This window comes from Myotis yumanensis, unplaced genomic scaffold (assembly GCF_028538775.1).
Source record: "Myotis yumanensis isolate MYYU_CA2020_CCGP unplaced genomic scaffold, mMyoYum1.0.hap1 SCAF_3, whole genome shotgun sequence".
Lineage (NCBI taxonomy): Eukaryota > Metazoa > Chordata > Mammalia > Chiroptera > Vespertilionidae > Myotis > Myotis yumanensis.
This window is the reverse complement of record NW_027223754.1, coordinates 1518908-1533244: the sequence shown is the minus strand read 5'-3', so window position 1 is coordinate 1533244 and position 14337 is coordinate 1518908. Positions and strand designations below refer to the sequence as shown.

The window sequence follows — 14337 nt, the reverse complement described above, 5'->3', positions numbered from 1 at the left end:
GTTACATGTTCCAGCTCCGGGTGGACAGCACCCCGGACGCCAGCCGGTCTCTCACCTCCTCACAGAGTCGGAGAGCAATCACCTCCCGGCTCCCCTGTCACACGGCTCATGTCCCTCTGCCCTGCCCTGCATCACGCAGAGGCTTCCGGGGGCTCAGCGCTTCCTGAAGGAGCCGGTGACACTGGGGGCGGCTCTGAAGGGAGGCCCAGGACACGCGCCCGTGGACCATCAGTGGCTCAGATGCTCCTGCTACAGAGGCCGAGCCGGGTCTCCAGCCAGGGCAGAGTCACTGCGTCGCCTCCATACCACCCGCACCTGCACCCACACGCACATCCACACCTTCACCTGCACCCAAACCCGCACCCGCACCCGCGTTTCAGGGGACCTGGCTTTGCTATCCGCTCTCTCCGACGCCCAGCTCAGGAAGTCGCTCAGGGACAACCGGGCTCCGACCTCCAGGGATGGGGACCGGCCCCAGGACCAGGCACGGGAAGGGCACTGGGGACTGTAGTTGGCACGGCTCCACCTCATAGCCTTTCCTGATAGCAACTTACACATCGGTTCTTTCTTCCTTTCAGCAGCTCCCCGACAGTAAACAGCCAGGATCATCGCCAGCTTATCGGATCACAGTTCTTTGTAATTTAACAAAAAACCCCACTTAACTTATGGGAAGTATCTAGACTTCTGAAGAGTTAGAGAGCTGTGTGGACCATACGCTCATGTGTCACCCTGAATGCCCGCTGTCTTCTCACACTGGTTCACAGTAGCACTGTCTTCGTAATGACGGCGTTTCCGGCCGGGAGTACAGGGACCTGAGTGGGTTTCAGATGTCATTTCTGGGTGATTTGATCAAGTCCCTGCCCGTACTGGGCATCTGTGAAGGGTGGGAATGGCGCTGCCGAGACTCCTCCTGACAAGTCACTGTGGCTGGGAGTCCCGCCCTGGCCGGTGTCCGTACAGGACACGTGGCTGGTTGCCCGGCAGGCGCCCTGGACACTGGGGAGGCCCGGGGGAGGGAGGCTGCCAGGCGGGCGGGCCAGCACTCAGGATCTGGGCCAGGTCCCAGCCCGGCCCCAGGCAGCCGCAGGAGGGGGCGGGGCTGCACAGTTCACACACAGGCACTCAGGGTTCATCCTGTCACTTTCTACTTCTGTTCATTCGGGGACATTTCTCATAAGAAAACTCCTTGGAGAGCACGCTGTGCCTTTGCTGAGGGGGAAGCTCTGTTCCCTGAGATCCTCCTGACCCACGGGGCCCGGGCAACAGGGGGCAGGGTGACGAGCCCCGGGAGCCCGCCCCGGACCCAGCGCTGAGATGGTCGCTCCCCGCCCCACCCCAGTGAGCTTGGAGGTGAGCCCCCTGCAGGCGGAGCCCCTCCTCCCGATGCGGTTTCTCTCCTGCCCCTCCACAGGGGCTTGCTCTCCTCCTCACAGCCCTGGCCCCGCTTCCTCCATAAACCCCAGGGGTGCAGGGGACGTGCCTGACCCGCCGATGACTCGCACCCTCTGCTCAAAAGCAGTCTCCCTGAGCCACACGCCCAGGGGCCGAGCTGGGCGTGTAAAGCCCCGAGATGCACCGTGTCTCGGGCTCGGCTCCAGTCCACACGGGGTCTCGCTCTATCCTGATGTGACCACGGCAGGCGCCACGGCAGGCCACGCCCCCGAGAAGTTAAACATTCTGCTCCGCGAACAGCTACGAGGCGTCCCCGCGGCGGAGGGTGGAAAGTTAGTCCCTGTCTCCACGGCCGAGGAGACAGGATTGTCCTGTGTCTGCCACCCAGGGCGCCCCGCCGGCAGAGGTGCCCGTCCCCGCGGTGGGTACCTTGGTAGACAGCCTTGAACCCGGGCGAGGCGATGCTGTCGTCCGACTGCAGGTGCAGCCACATCTGGTTGCTGAGGCTCACGATCAGGTCGGGGACGCTGGAGCCGGTGAGCCTGCGGGAGGGAAGCGGGAAGCGTCCGTTAGGCACCGTCACCTCTGCCCGCTCCCGGGGGCGCAGGCGCTCGGACACACGAGCCAGACGCAGGCGTCCCGACATGTGTCCCCGCTGGTCACGCTGGTGGCTCGGCTTAGAAACGAAATGCACTTTAATAAACGGGCCTTTACAATCAGTCATCGGGCGTGTGCACGAGTGGGGGGACACCTACATGTAGTAAGACCCTCCCTCAAAGGATCGATGGCCACGTGAAATCCATATTCCCATTTAAACTCAGTATCGCAGGGGATTCACAGTCGTTCTCCATAATGCAAACGTGTACCTTTTGTTTTAACAATAAATGTGGGGTGACCAGCGGCCCCCTCAGTCTGGAACGAAAGGGCTTGTCCTGGGCAGGATTTTGGCACTGACACAGGGGCGGGTCTTGGACAAGGGCTGGGGGCTGGTCGCCTGTGAGGGACAGTCGCACCCATGGCCGTGGGGGACACCACATCACACCGTCCACGTGAGAGCACACCCAGGCTGAGGAATGCTCTGGTCCGTTAACGAAACTCTTGCTGTCTGGCCTGGAGCTATCCAGATGTTAACCACAAGGTCTCTTCTAAAACATGTCAAGGATGGAACACTCTTCAGCACTGAATGCAGTGACCCATCGAGCCATGAAAAGACGTGGAGGAACCTGAATGCATGTGGCTACATGACGGGAGTCAGTCTGAAAGGCCACACTGTGTGACTCCAGCTCTGTGACATCCTGGAAAAGGCGGAACTACGGGGACGGGCACAGGTCAGGGGTTGCCGTGGGGATGGGGAGAGGAATGAAGGGGGGGCCAGAGGGTGTGGGGCAGTGGAACTGCTCTGGGTGACGCTGTGATGATGATGGACACACGTCCTCACACATCTGTCCAGGCCCCCAGGGTGCACAGCACAGAGCCACCCTGACATCCACGGTGGACTCGGGTGACGATGGCGTGTCCGTGCAGGCTCCTCCGTGTGACTGACAGGTGTCCACCTGGAGGGTGTGGATGGGGGGCGTGCAGGCTCCTCCGTGGTGACTGACAGGTGTCCCACCTGGAGGGTGTGGATGGGGGGGGCGTGCAGGCTCCTCCGTGGTGACTGACAGGTGTCCACCTGGAGGGTGTGGATGGAGGGTGTGCAGGCTCCTCCGTGTGACTGACAGGTGTCCACCTGGAGGGTGTGGATGGGGTGGGGGGTGTGCAGGCTCCTCCGTGTGACTGACAGGTGTCCACCTGGAGGGTGTGGATCAGGGGAGCCATGCAAGTTCATCCGTGGTGACTGACAGGTGTCCCACCTGGAGGGTGTGGCTGGTGGGGGCCGTGCAGGTGGGGGTGACCGTAGATGGGAAATCTCTGTACCTTCCCCTCCGTTTTGCTCCGAACCGAAAACTGCTCTAAAGATAAAGTTTAGCTTGGATCTCGGTGCCCATGGTGACCCCACACGGAGCGCCTCTGGAGAAGGGCAGCATGCGGCCGAGAACTGGCAGCGGCCCCGGGCGTCCCCTCGGCATGTTAATGGCCGGGTCACCGGGGTCTCCCTGAGGCACTGGCTGTGCCTTCACAGAGCAGTTGCACGGCCCAGTTGCCCGCCGTGTCAGGAAACACGGGCCACGGACGGGCTCCATGTGCTGACGGAGCAGCGTGTGGACGCGGAACGAGGGTGCGGAACCAGTCGGTGCAGCACACAAATGTCCCTGGTCAAGGAGGCAGCTTTGCCATCGGCAAAGTAGATTCGGGAACACAGGCAGGTGACCTGCACTGTCAATCATCTCATTCACCCCTCAGCCCGACAGTCTCACCTGGGGGGAGGGGGGCGGGGGCTGGTGCTCCAAGAAGATAAAGGACAGCCACTGCTTTGTCCCTTCAAAGCCTGGAGCAGCCCGCACGATGCCACAGGCAACGTGGAAATGAAGGCAGGATTCAGTGAGTGACGTGACGTCTCCAACTATGGATTTCTTTCTGAGCATTTTTATTCTTTGTTAGAAAGACTGTTCTTTTAGGACTGGCTGTTTTATCTGCGTGTCTGATTTGAAAGAAATGTTTCTTCCCTATCATACATTGTATTGACGTGCAACATACACAACAGTGTGCAGATGATGTCTAGTTCGACTAGTGATAGTAAAGCTGTAATATTTAAACCATAGAAGGAATATCTTTCATCTTTCACTTGCAACTATTCTATGCAAGCATATTACATGTATGTGTCTCATCTAAGCATCCTATATTTGTTTTACATTATTCTGAATTATTTATATCACTAGAGGCCCGGTGCACAAAATGCATGCACTCGGGGGTCCCTAAGCCCGGTCTGAGCCCTGTCACAGTCCAGGAGCCCTCGGGCGTTGTCCAACTGCCAGCTTGGGCCGTGGGAATGGGCCTAAGCTGGCAGTCAGGCAACCTCAGCGCTGTCACGGAGGCGGGAAAGGCTCCCACCAACACCACTGCGCTCGCCAGGTGTGAGCTGGGTTTCTGGCTGAGTGGTGCTCCCCCTGTGGGAGTGCACTGGGGACCAGAGGACAGCTCCTGCATTGAGCGTTTGCCCCCTGGTGGTCAGTGTGTGTCATAGTGACCGGTTGTTCCACCGTTCGGTCAATTTGCATATCAGCCTTTTATTTTATAGGATTTTTAACTAGAGAGTTTTGTCTAATTCATAAAATATGTAATGAACTAAAGTTCATTTTTTGTTTTCCATTTTTTATTAGTCAGTTATTTTCAATTATCCCTTTTATTGAATTGCATTTATTTCCCCCAACACTTCAAAGATGTTATTCTGTTGTCTTTTTATTTGTTTGTTTCTATTGTGAAGAATTCTATGAGTCTAGTACTTGGTCTTTTGTAACTGGTGTGGTTTTTCCAGCATTAACCTGATGGGCTTATAGAATTCCTTGAATCTCCATCTTGATGTCTGTTGTTGGTGTTGAATAAGTTAATGGTGATTTGTCTTCAAGTATGGATTATGTCCCATTTTCTCTCACTTTCTTCCCGAAGTCCAATTACACATATATTTTCTGTAGGTATGTTCCCTCCCCCCACCCACTTCACTTTGAATATTTTCTACTAAGATGTCTTCCAGTTCAAACCATATGTGTTGAGTTCTGTACTGCAAATATGCTGTTTTTCAGTTTTTACATTTCTGTTGGCTTTTTTTGTTATAGATACTGTATTCTGGGAAAAGTCATCACCTCAGTTATTTCCTTAGACATACGAATCATAGTTAATTATGAAAGTCCCCAAATGTTAACTGCAATGTCTAGGTGGCCTTCCTTTACTCTTGTCTATCTTCAATTTTGTTATCTTTTCAAAGAACCACGCTTGGTTTTATTGATATTTTTGTTTTTGTTTTTAATCTCTATGTCATTTATTTCCACTGTGATTTTTCTTATTTCCTTTCTTCCACTTACTTTGGGCTTTTATTCTTGATTTTTTTCTAGTTCATTTAGTTGTTGGGTTAGATTGTCTGAGGTTGTTCTTGGTCCTTGAGGCAGGCCTGTAATGCCTGAACTTGCTTCTCAGAACTACTTATGCTGTGTCCCATAGGTCTGGGGTTGTTGTTATGTACAATTTCATTTGTTTCCAGAAGGTTTTGTTTTGTTTCTTTAAAATTTCTTCCTTGCTCTTCTCGGTAACCCATCCATTGTTTAATAGTATTTCAACTTCAGATTTGAATGATGGCCTTGCTGGGTAGAGCAGTCTTGGCTTCAGATGCTTGCTTTTCATTACCTTGAATACTTCATGCCATTCCCTTCTGGCCTGTAGTGTTTCTGTTGAGAAATCAGCTGATGGCATTATGGGAGATCCCTTGTAGGTAACTGACTGTTTTTCTCTTGCTGCCTTTAAGATCCTCTCTTTGTCTTTAAGCTTTGCCATTTGAATTGTGCTGTGCCTTGATGTGAGTCACTTTGAGTTCATCTTGTTTGGGACTCTGTGTGCTTTCTGAACTTGAGTGATTGTCTTCTTCACCAGGTTAGGGAAGTTTTCTGTCATTATTTCTTCAAACATGGTCTCTACACTTTGTTCACTTTCTTCTCCCTCTGGTACTCCTATGATGCAGATGTTACCTTTCCTGGTTTCCCAAAGTTTCCTTCAACTATCCTCATCCTTTAAAAAAAAATTGCTGCAGTGATTGATTTTTGTCTACCTTGTCTTCTGATTTGATCACCTGCTTCCTCTATCCTATAGTTTATTCCCTCCAGTGTATTTTTTATTTAGATATGTCATTCTTTACTTCTGACTGGTTGTTTTCCTTGGTTTCTATGTACTTTTTCATGCTGTTGAGCATTCTTAAAGCCATTGCTTTCTACCTGTTTCTGATAAGCTGCTTGCCTCCATCTGATTTAGCTTATTTTTCTGGAGAGTCCTCCTATTCTTTCATTGGGGCCTGTTTCTTTGTGTTTGTTTACAATTATTGGAGAGGACTGCTCTGACTCCCAGTCTTGGTGGAGCACCCCATTTTCATGGATGTCCTGTGGGATCCAGTGGTCTAACCGCCTTGATCTTCGGAGCTGGGTGCTCTAGGAATGTCCTTGGTGTGGGTGAGGAGGGCCCTCCTGTTGGAATTGGGTCTTGAATGCTGTTGTCCCATTAATGGGTGGGCTGGGCCCACGGCCTGGCTGACTGAGGCTCAACCCGACCACCTCGTGCCAACTGTAACACAGGGGCTGTCGGAGCAAAACAAGACCAAACCAAAAACAACACAAAATAAAAACCAAATCAACAACCCCAAGAAAAACAACCACAAAATAAAACAAAAGACAAGAGACCACAAGAGCTAGAGAAGAAAAAAGAAACAAAACAATAGCCCTTTTTGGTGTGGCTCAGTTGGCTGGTCATTGTTCCGTGTGCTTGGGGATTGCTGGTTTGATTCCCAGTCAGGTCACATGCCTGGATCACGGGCTTGATTCTTGGTAGGGGGTGTGAAGGAGGCAGGAGATAAATGTTATGCTCTCACATCAATGTTTATCTCTCCCTCTCCCTTCAACTCTCTCAAAAATCAATTAATTTAAAAAAAATAAGTAAAAAAGAGAAAAAACAAAAAAGAGAATGTAAAAGAAAAAGGAAGATAAAAAAGAATAAGAATAAAAATATAAACGTAGTAATAATTTTTAAAAGTAATAATAATGAATAAAATAAAATATAGAATTAGAAAAGAAAAACCCTAAAAAGAAAAAAAGAAAAGAGAGAGAAACTAAATACAAAAAGGAGAGAAATAAGAGATAGGAAAGAAAAAAAGGGGAGAGAAAAAATATTCCCTAAAGTAGACCATATCCTGGGCCAGAAAATAGACCTCAATGCATTTAAAGGAATTGAAATGATACTAAATGTATTCTCTAACCATAATGTAATCAAACTACAAACGGTTAACAAATAAACAATAGGAAAATGTCAAAACATGTGTAAATTAAAAAAAAAACCACCTTTTAAAATAATTCATGATTTAAACAGGACATCACAAGTGATATAAAAATACTAAGAATTGAATGAAATGAAAACAAAAATATGCTGGATGAAGCTAAAACGGTTCCAAGAGGAAAACTTACAGTACTTAAAATAATCACCCAGGTTCCTACCTCGAGAAATTATAAAAAGTAAAGTAATGTAAACACAAAGCAAGCTGGAGGAAGAATATGATAAAAATCAAAACTCAAAAAATTCAAATACAGAATTAATAGAAAAATATTCTATTTTTAAAAAATCAATATAACTGATACACCTCTAAAGAGAGTGGGAGAGAGAGAGAGAGAGGAAGAAAGAGAGAGATAGAGATTACTAGTATCGGGAATAAAATAGTAGATATAAAAACAACTTCACCAGTCATTAAAAAGATGATAGAAAGTATCATGAACAATAGTAGAGTCATAATTTTGAAAGTTATTAAAAATAAACTGATTCCTTGAAAACCACAAACTACCAAAACTCAACCAAAATGAACTCGTCAGTCTGCTTAGCCATATGCCCACAATGAAACTGACGTTATAATTAGAAGCCCTCCCCCGAACAAATGTATAAACCCAGATGGTTTTACTGGAGAATTCTACCATCATTTACAAAAATATTAACACCAGTGTTCCATAAACATCTCCAGAAAATAAGAGGGAAAAATACTTGCTAACTCATTTAAGGTGACCAGTATTAATCCGATACCAAAATGAGAAGAAGAGAAGAAAGGAGAGAGAGAGAGAGAGAGAGAGAGAGAGAGAGAGAGAGAGAGAAAGGAAGGAAGGAAGGAAGGAAGGAAGGAAGGAAGGAAGAAAGAAAGAAAGAAAGAAAGAAAGAAAGAAAGAGAGAGAGAAAGAAAGAAAGAAAGAAAGAAAGAAAGAAAGAAAGAAAGAAAGAAAGGAAGGAAGGAAGGAAGGAAGAAAGAAAGAAAGAAAGAAAGGAAGAGAGAGAAGGAGGGAGAGAAGGAGGGCAGGGAGGGAGGAGGGAGGAGGGAGGAAGGAAGGAAGGAAAGAAGGAAGGAAGGAAGGAAGGGAGAATCTCTCATGAACTTGGGGGCACACATCCAACAACAAAATCCTAGACAAACTGAACCCTAAAATGTATAATAAGAATTATACTCCACCATAAAGTGGAATTTATTCCAGTCATGGAAGGCTGGTTCAATATTCAAAAATCAATCCCTGCAATCCATCACATGAACAAACTGAAGAAGGAAAACATTATGTTAGTTGACACAACAAAGCTTTTGATAAATGACAGGACACCCTGTGCTCATGAATTGGAAGACTTAACCCGGTAAACAAATGAATTCTCTCCCAGTTGTGCCCCAGGGTTAATGCAATTCCTATCACAGCCCAGCAAGGTCCACACACACACACACACACACACACACACACACACACACAAGGTTATTCTAAAAGTTATATCGAATGGCACAGGCTCAGACTACCTAAAAAGACTAAATAGCTAAAAAAAAAAAAAAAAAAAAAAAAAAAAGGCAAAGACTCCTTCGACTTGACCCCGAATCACAAGTTTTAAAGAGAAAAGTACATAAATTGAACCTCATCAAAATTAAAAACTTTTGCTCTGTGACGACCCGTGTGAAGAGGAGAAAAAGGCCCATGTCAGACCAAGAAAAAATATTTGCAAACCACATATCCGGCAAATAACTCATCTCTAAGAAACAGGAGAACTCTCAATGCTAAAGGTAAGAAACCAAACACTCCTATCAGAAAATGGGTAAAAGAGAGCAAGGGGGAGGCACAGCTGGCAAATACGCACATAAATACATTCACCATCCTTAGCCCTCAGGGCAACGCAAATGGAAGCCACAGAGAGACGACTGCGTACTGATTAGAGCATAAATAATTTGCCGTAAGTCCAAATGCTGGTGAGGATGTGAGGGCCTGGGTCGCTCAGACATTGCTGGCTGGAATGAAAAAACGCAGCCACTCAGGTGACAGGACAGCAGTTTCTCACGAAACTGAACATGCAACTGACTAACCTGTAATCCAGCAACCATACTTCCAGGGACTCTGCCCAAGGGAGTGGGCACTCCTGTTCACACTGAGACTTTCAAACACACGCAGATAGCAGTTTATTCACAACAGTCGTTACAATAAGCATCCAGGTGTCCTTCAGGGGTGAGCGTCAGACTGCGGGCCACCCACTCTGTGGACTAGACTCAGGAAGGAACAGGAAAGATCCACTGAAGCAACCAGTACTCAGGGCGCTGTGCCGAGTGAGAACAGGCAATCAAAGAAGGTCATGCAGCGTATGATTTGTGTGTGCAGTATTGCTACAATGTAACAGCGTCACAGCTGGGAGTGTGCAGCATTGCTACAATGTCACAGTGTCACAGCTGGGAGTGTGCAGCATTGCTACAATGTAACAGTTCACAGCTGGGAGTGTGCAGCATTGCTACAATGTCACAGTGTCACAGGTGGGAGTGTGCAGCATTGCTACAATGTCACAGTGTCACAGGTGGGAGTGTGCAGCATTGCTACAATGACACAGTGTCACAGGTGGGAGTGTGCAGCATTGCTACAATGTCACAGTGTCACAGCTGGGAGTGTGCAGCATTGCTACAATGTAACAGCGTCACAGCTGGGAGTGTGCAGCATTGCTACAATGTAACAGTGTCACAGCTGGGAGTGTGCAGCATTGCTACAATGTCACAGTGTCACAGCTGGGAGTGTGCAGCATTGCTACAGTGTAACAGTGTCACAGGTGGGAGTGTGCAGCATTGCTACAATGTCACAGTGTCACAGGTGGGAGTGTGCAGCATTGCTACAATGTCACAGTGTCACAGCTGGGAGTATGCAGCATTGCTACAATGTCACAGTGTCACAGCTGGGAGTGTGCAGCATTGCTACAATGACACAGTGTCACAGCTGGGAGTGTGCAGCATTGCTACAATGTCACAGTGTTACAGGTGGGAGTGTGCAGCATTGCTACAATGAGAGTGTCACAGCTGGGAGTGTGCAGCATTGCTACAATGACACAGTTTTGCAGATGCAATACAGACAGTGGTTGTCATTCAGGGACCAGCGGAGCAGTAGGAGATGGAGGTGATGATGAAATGCTGACCATTTGGGGTTGGCAATGTTGGGACTGTTCTGTGTCTTGGCTGTGGCAGTGGGTGAATGATCATAAGTGATGGAATTGTGTAGAACTTAACACACATACGTACAGGGTAACACATGTGAAAATGGGGACATCTGAGTTAAAGTTGGCGAATTACAGTCCACACCCTGGTTGTGATGTGTTATTACAGATCTGGGAAACGTGAGCGTGGGGGACACGGGGCACGGTGAACAGGGAGCACTTTGTATGAGGCGGCCTGCTCTGCGCGGACCATATGTCAGAGCTCTCCGTGTCCTCAGCCACAAACGACAACAGCGCCCTTGTCACCAGGTCTCAGGCTTTCTCCGAATCCCTGAGGCGTGCAGTGACGACCCTGCTGATAGCATCGGAGATGCGTGCACCCACACATCCGTCTCAGTGTCTGCTTGGTTGTGGCTTTTCCACAGCCCTTTTTAAAAATGTTTTCTACTGCTTTTAGAGGAGAGGAAAGGAGAACGAGAGAAAGAAACATTAATGACAGAAGCATCAACATCAACTGCCTGCCTCCTGCATGCCCCCTACTGGGGACCGAGCTTGCAAACCGGACATGTGCTCTGACTGGGAATCGAACCAGTGACCTCTTGGTGCATAAGTCAGTGCTCAACCACTGAGCCACACCAGCCCGGCTCCAGTCTTTTATGAAAAAGAGAATGAAGCCGTTCGGCCCAGGACAAGGGCAGGGGACAGCCGTACGTGCAGGGACCAGGGCAGCTCCTGAAGGAAAAGGCAGTCTCAGGAATGACCGGTCAGCCGGCCATGGGGAAGGATGCCCGCCCCTCAGGGGTCAACCCACCAAGGGCGCAGGCAGAGGCAGAGCCCCCGGGCTCCGGCTTCCGGAGGCGACTGTTCATCCCCCAGAGGAAGGCGCGTTTAAAAGCGGGACCCTGTGCCCGCACCCCAGGACTGGGTCGCCCGGAATTAACGCATCTCCCGTCCCCGCTGCCAAGGGCTGCGGAGGCCAGAGGGCCGGGCAGAGCGCATCTGCACATGCGGTTCTTCTGCCAATTGAGTCGGAGAAATTTATCAATAGATGTTCTTAGACGGTCTCCACAGGGACTTGTTAAATGAGCCACTGGATTGTGTTCGCAGTCTGTGCTCCCATAAAGTCCCGAGTACATCCCTCCCCTCTCGAGGAGAGCAGGTTAGTAAAGAGGCCACCGGCATCCAGTTTTCCTCTTTTTGGCCAAGAAGGTGAAGAAAATAAAAAGCCACTGACGGGGATGGGAATTTTTTTTTCTCTTCACTCGAGGATATTTTCCCATTGATTTCTAGGGAGAGTGGAAGAGAGAGAGGGAGAGACAGAGAGAAACTTCGATGTGAGAGAAACACATCGATTGGTTGCCTCCTGCACGAGCCCCCACCAGGGCCCGGGCCAGGGAGGGCTGTCCACCGAGGTACGTGCCCTTGACCAGAATGGAACCTGGAACCCTTCAGTCCACAGGCCGATGTTCTATCCACTGAGCCACACCAGCCAGGGCAGAAATGAGAACTTTTAAAACCACATTTAGGGTAAGTCGGTTAGGCTCGCTCAGGTTCCAAGATTCTCTGAAATCCAAGACCCGGGGTAGGAGCCATACCCTCCCCCCACAAAGGAGCCGATGACAGATGGAGCTGAGGGAGGGACCCCCCTCCCTTAAATCCTTAAAGACGGGTCTCAGCATGTTCTCCGGACTCGGGGATCGCGAGGCTCTTGTGCCCCGTGCTCTCTGTGCCAGCGGTCCCCGTCGGCCACTTCTCCACTAGCCGTTCACTCCGTGCCCAGAACGCGGCCTCACGCGTATGTGCGCGGAAGGACTCGCTGACGGATTCTCTCAGTTACCTGCTTGCTCCAAGACGGCGGCTGCGGTTCTCTGATGCTTTTCCTTTGTTTCCTGTAAGTCTGCAGACTGAGGAGGCTTGTCCGCTGCTTTCCTTATTCCAAAGGGCGGGCGGCTGATTCAATGCCCAGCCGATCTCCGTTCCGTTATGCTCCCCAGAGGGCGCTGGGCCGAGGCGGCCGCTGTTTAGTGCCCATCTGTGGGCCTGAGCTGTCCAGTGCCAGTGCTCCCAGCGTGGCTCCTGGCTCGCTGCTCTCCCTACAGCGCACAGCGCGCCGACAAACGGGGGCACCACTATCGGTGACCGCGGGGACTCCCTGGGCCTCGCTCTGCTACGTTCATGCTTTATAGTCCCCGTTATGAGGAAGTTCCTCGTTTGTCTCGCCGCATCTTCCTTAAAGGGGCGCTGCGCTCGGTGGTAATGAAGCCATTTATGTGTGTTACCTCCCCTGCCCTCCGGAGCTCCCCCCAGCATTGTATCATTTTCTCCGGCCGCGGGCGGGAGGAGTTCATTACACACACTTCATGGTGGAGAACAGGGCACGGAGCGCAAGTGACTGCCCTCGGGCCACAGGGAGTGACAGGCGAGGCCGCACAGGCTGAGCAGAGTCAGCAGGAGCCTCATGTAACACCGAGTCCCGGCCTGGCCCGGCAGGAGTCTGCGTTTTGATGAATAAATGTCATTTCAGCCAGTAATTTGGCAACAAAGAATAGTGATTTGGAGAGAGTGTGGGGAATGGTAAAATGATAGAAACTCCGGGGGGTTGCTGGAAAGCGTGCATGCACGTGAAGACACCCCTCTCCGAGATTCCTGAGGCTCCCTGCTGGGGCCTCCCGCGGGCAGAGAAGAAAGGAGACTGTATTTGGCCAGCTGTTTGCGGGTACGAGTGGGGAGCGAGGCTGCCAGTGAGAATCAGAGAACAGGGCACCTCCTCTGGATTGATGAGAAGCCGGACACTGCAGCTGAGTTTCCCAGTGTGAACGCCACCTACCGCCTGCACCGGGTGTGGGACACGGGCTCCCGCCTGCACCGGGTGTGGGACACGGGCTCCCGCCTGCACCGGGTGTGGGACACGGGCTCCCGCCTGCACCGGGTGTGGGACACGGGCTCCCGCCTGCACCGGGTGTGGGACACGGCATTCCACCTGCACCAGATGTGGGACACGGGCTCCCACCTGCACCAGGTGTGGGGCAGGGGCTCCCGCCTGCACCAGGTGTGGGACAGGGGCTCCCGCCTGCACCGGGTGTGGGACACGGGCTCCCGCCTGCACTGGGTGTGGGACACGGGCTCCCGCCTGCACCGGGTGTGGGACACGGCATTCCACCTGCACCGGGTGTGGGACACGGGCTCTCGCCTGCACCAGGTGAGGGACAGGGGCTCCCACCTGCACCAGGTGTGCCCCACGGGCTCCCACCTGCACCAGGTGTGGGGTAGGGGCTCCCACCTGCACCAGGTGTGGGACACGGGCTCCCGCCTGCACCAGGTGTGGGGCAGGGGCTCCCACCTGCACCAGGTGTGCCCCACGGGCTCCCACCTGCACCAGGTGTGCCACATGGGCTCCCGCCTGCACCAGGTGAGGGACAGGGGCTCCCACCTGCACCAGGTGTGGGGCAGGGGCTCCCGCCTGCACCAGGTGTGCCCCACGGGCTCCCGCCTGCACCGGGTGTGCCACACGGGCTCCCACCTGCACCGGGTGTGCCCCACGGGCTCCCGCCTGCACCGGGTGTGCCCCACGGGCTCCCGCCTGCACCGGGTGTGCCACATGGGCTCCCGCCTGCACCGGGTGTGCCACATGGGCTCCCGCCTGCACCGGGTGTGGGACACGGGCTCCCGCCTGCACCAGGTGTGGGACACGGGCTCCCGCCTGCACCGGGTGTGCCACATGGGCTCCCGCCTGCACCGGGTGTGGGACACGGGCTCCCGCCTGCACCAGGTGTGCCCCACGGGCTCCCGCCTGTACCAGGTGTGCCACACGGGCTCCCGCCTGCACCGGGTGTGCCACATGGG

General features: G+C 51.7%; 1 protein-coding gene across 1 annotated transcript in view; it reads right to left on the bottom strand.

Annotated features, from left to right (window-relative positions):
* Positions 1 to 14337, bottom strand: part of CSMD1 (CUB and Sushi multiple domains 1) — a 741603-nt gene that overhangs the window by 175604 nt on the left and 551662 nt on the right. Inside the window, exon 12 of the mRNA XM_070407812.1 lies at positions 1822 to 1934. Within this exon, the coding sequence (XP_070263913.1) occupies positions 1822 to 1934 (113 nt within the window). The remainder of the gene's footprint in view (positions 1 to 1821; positions 1935 to 14337) is intronic.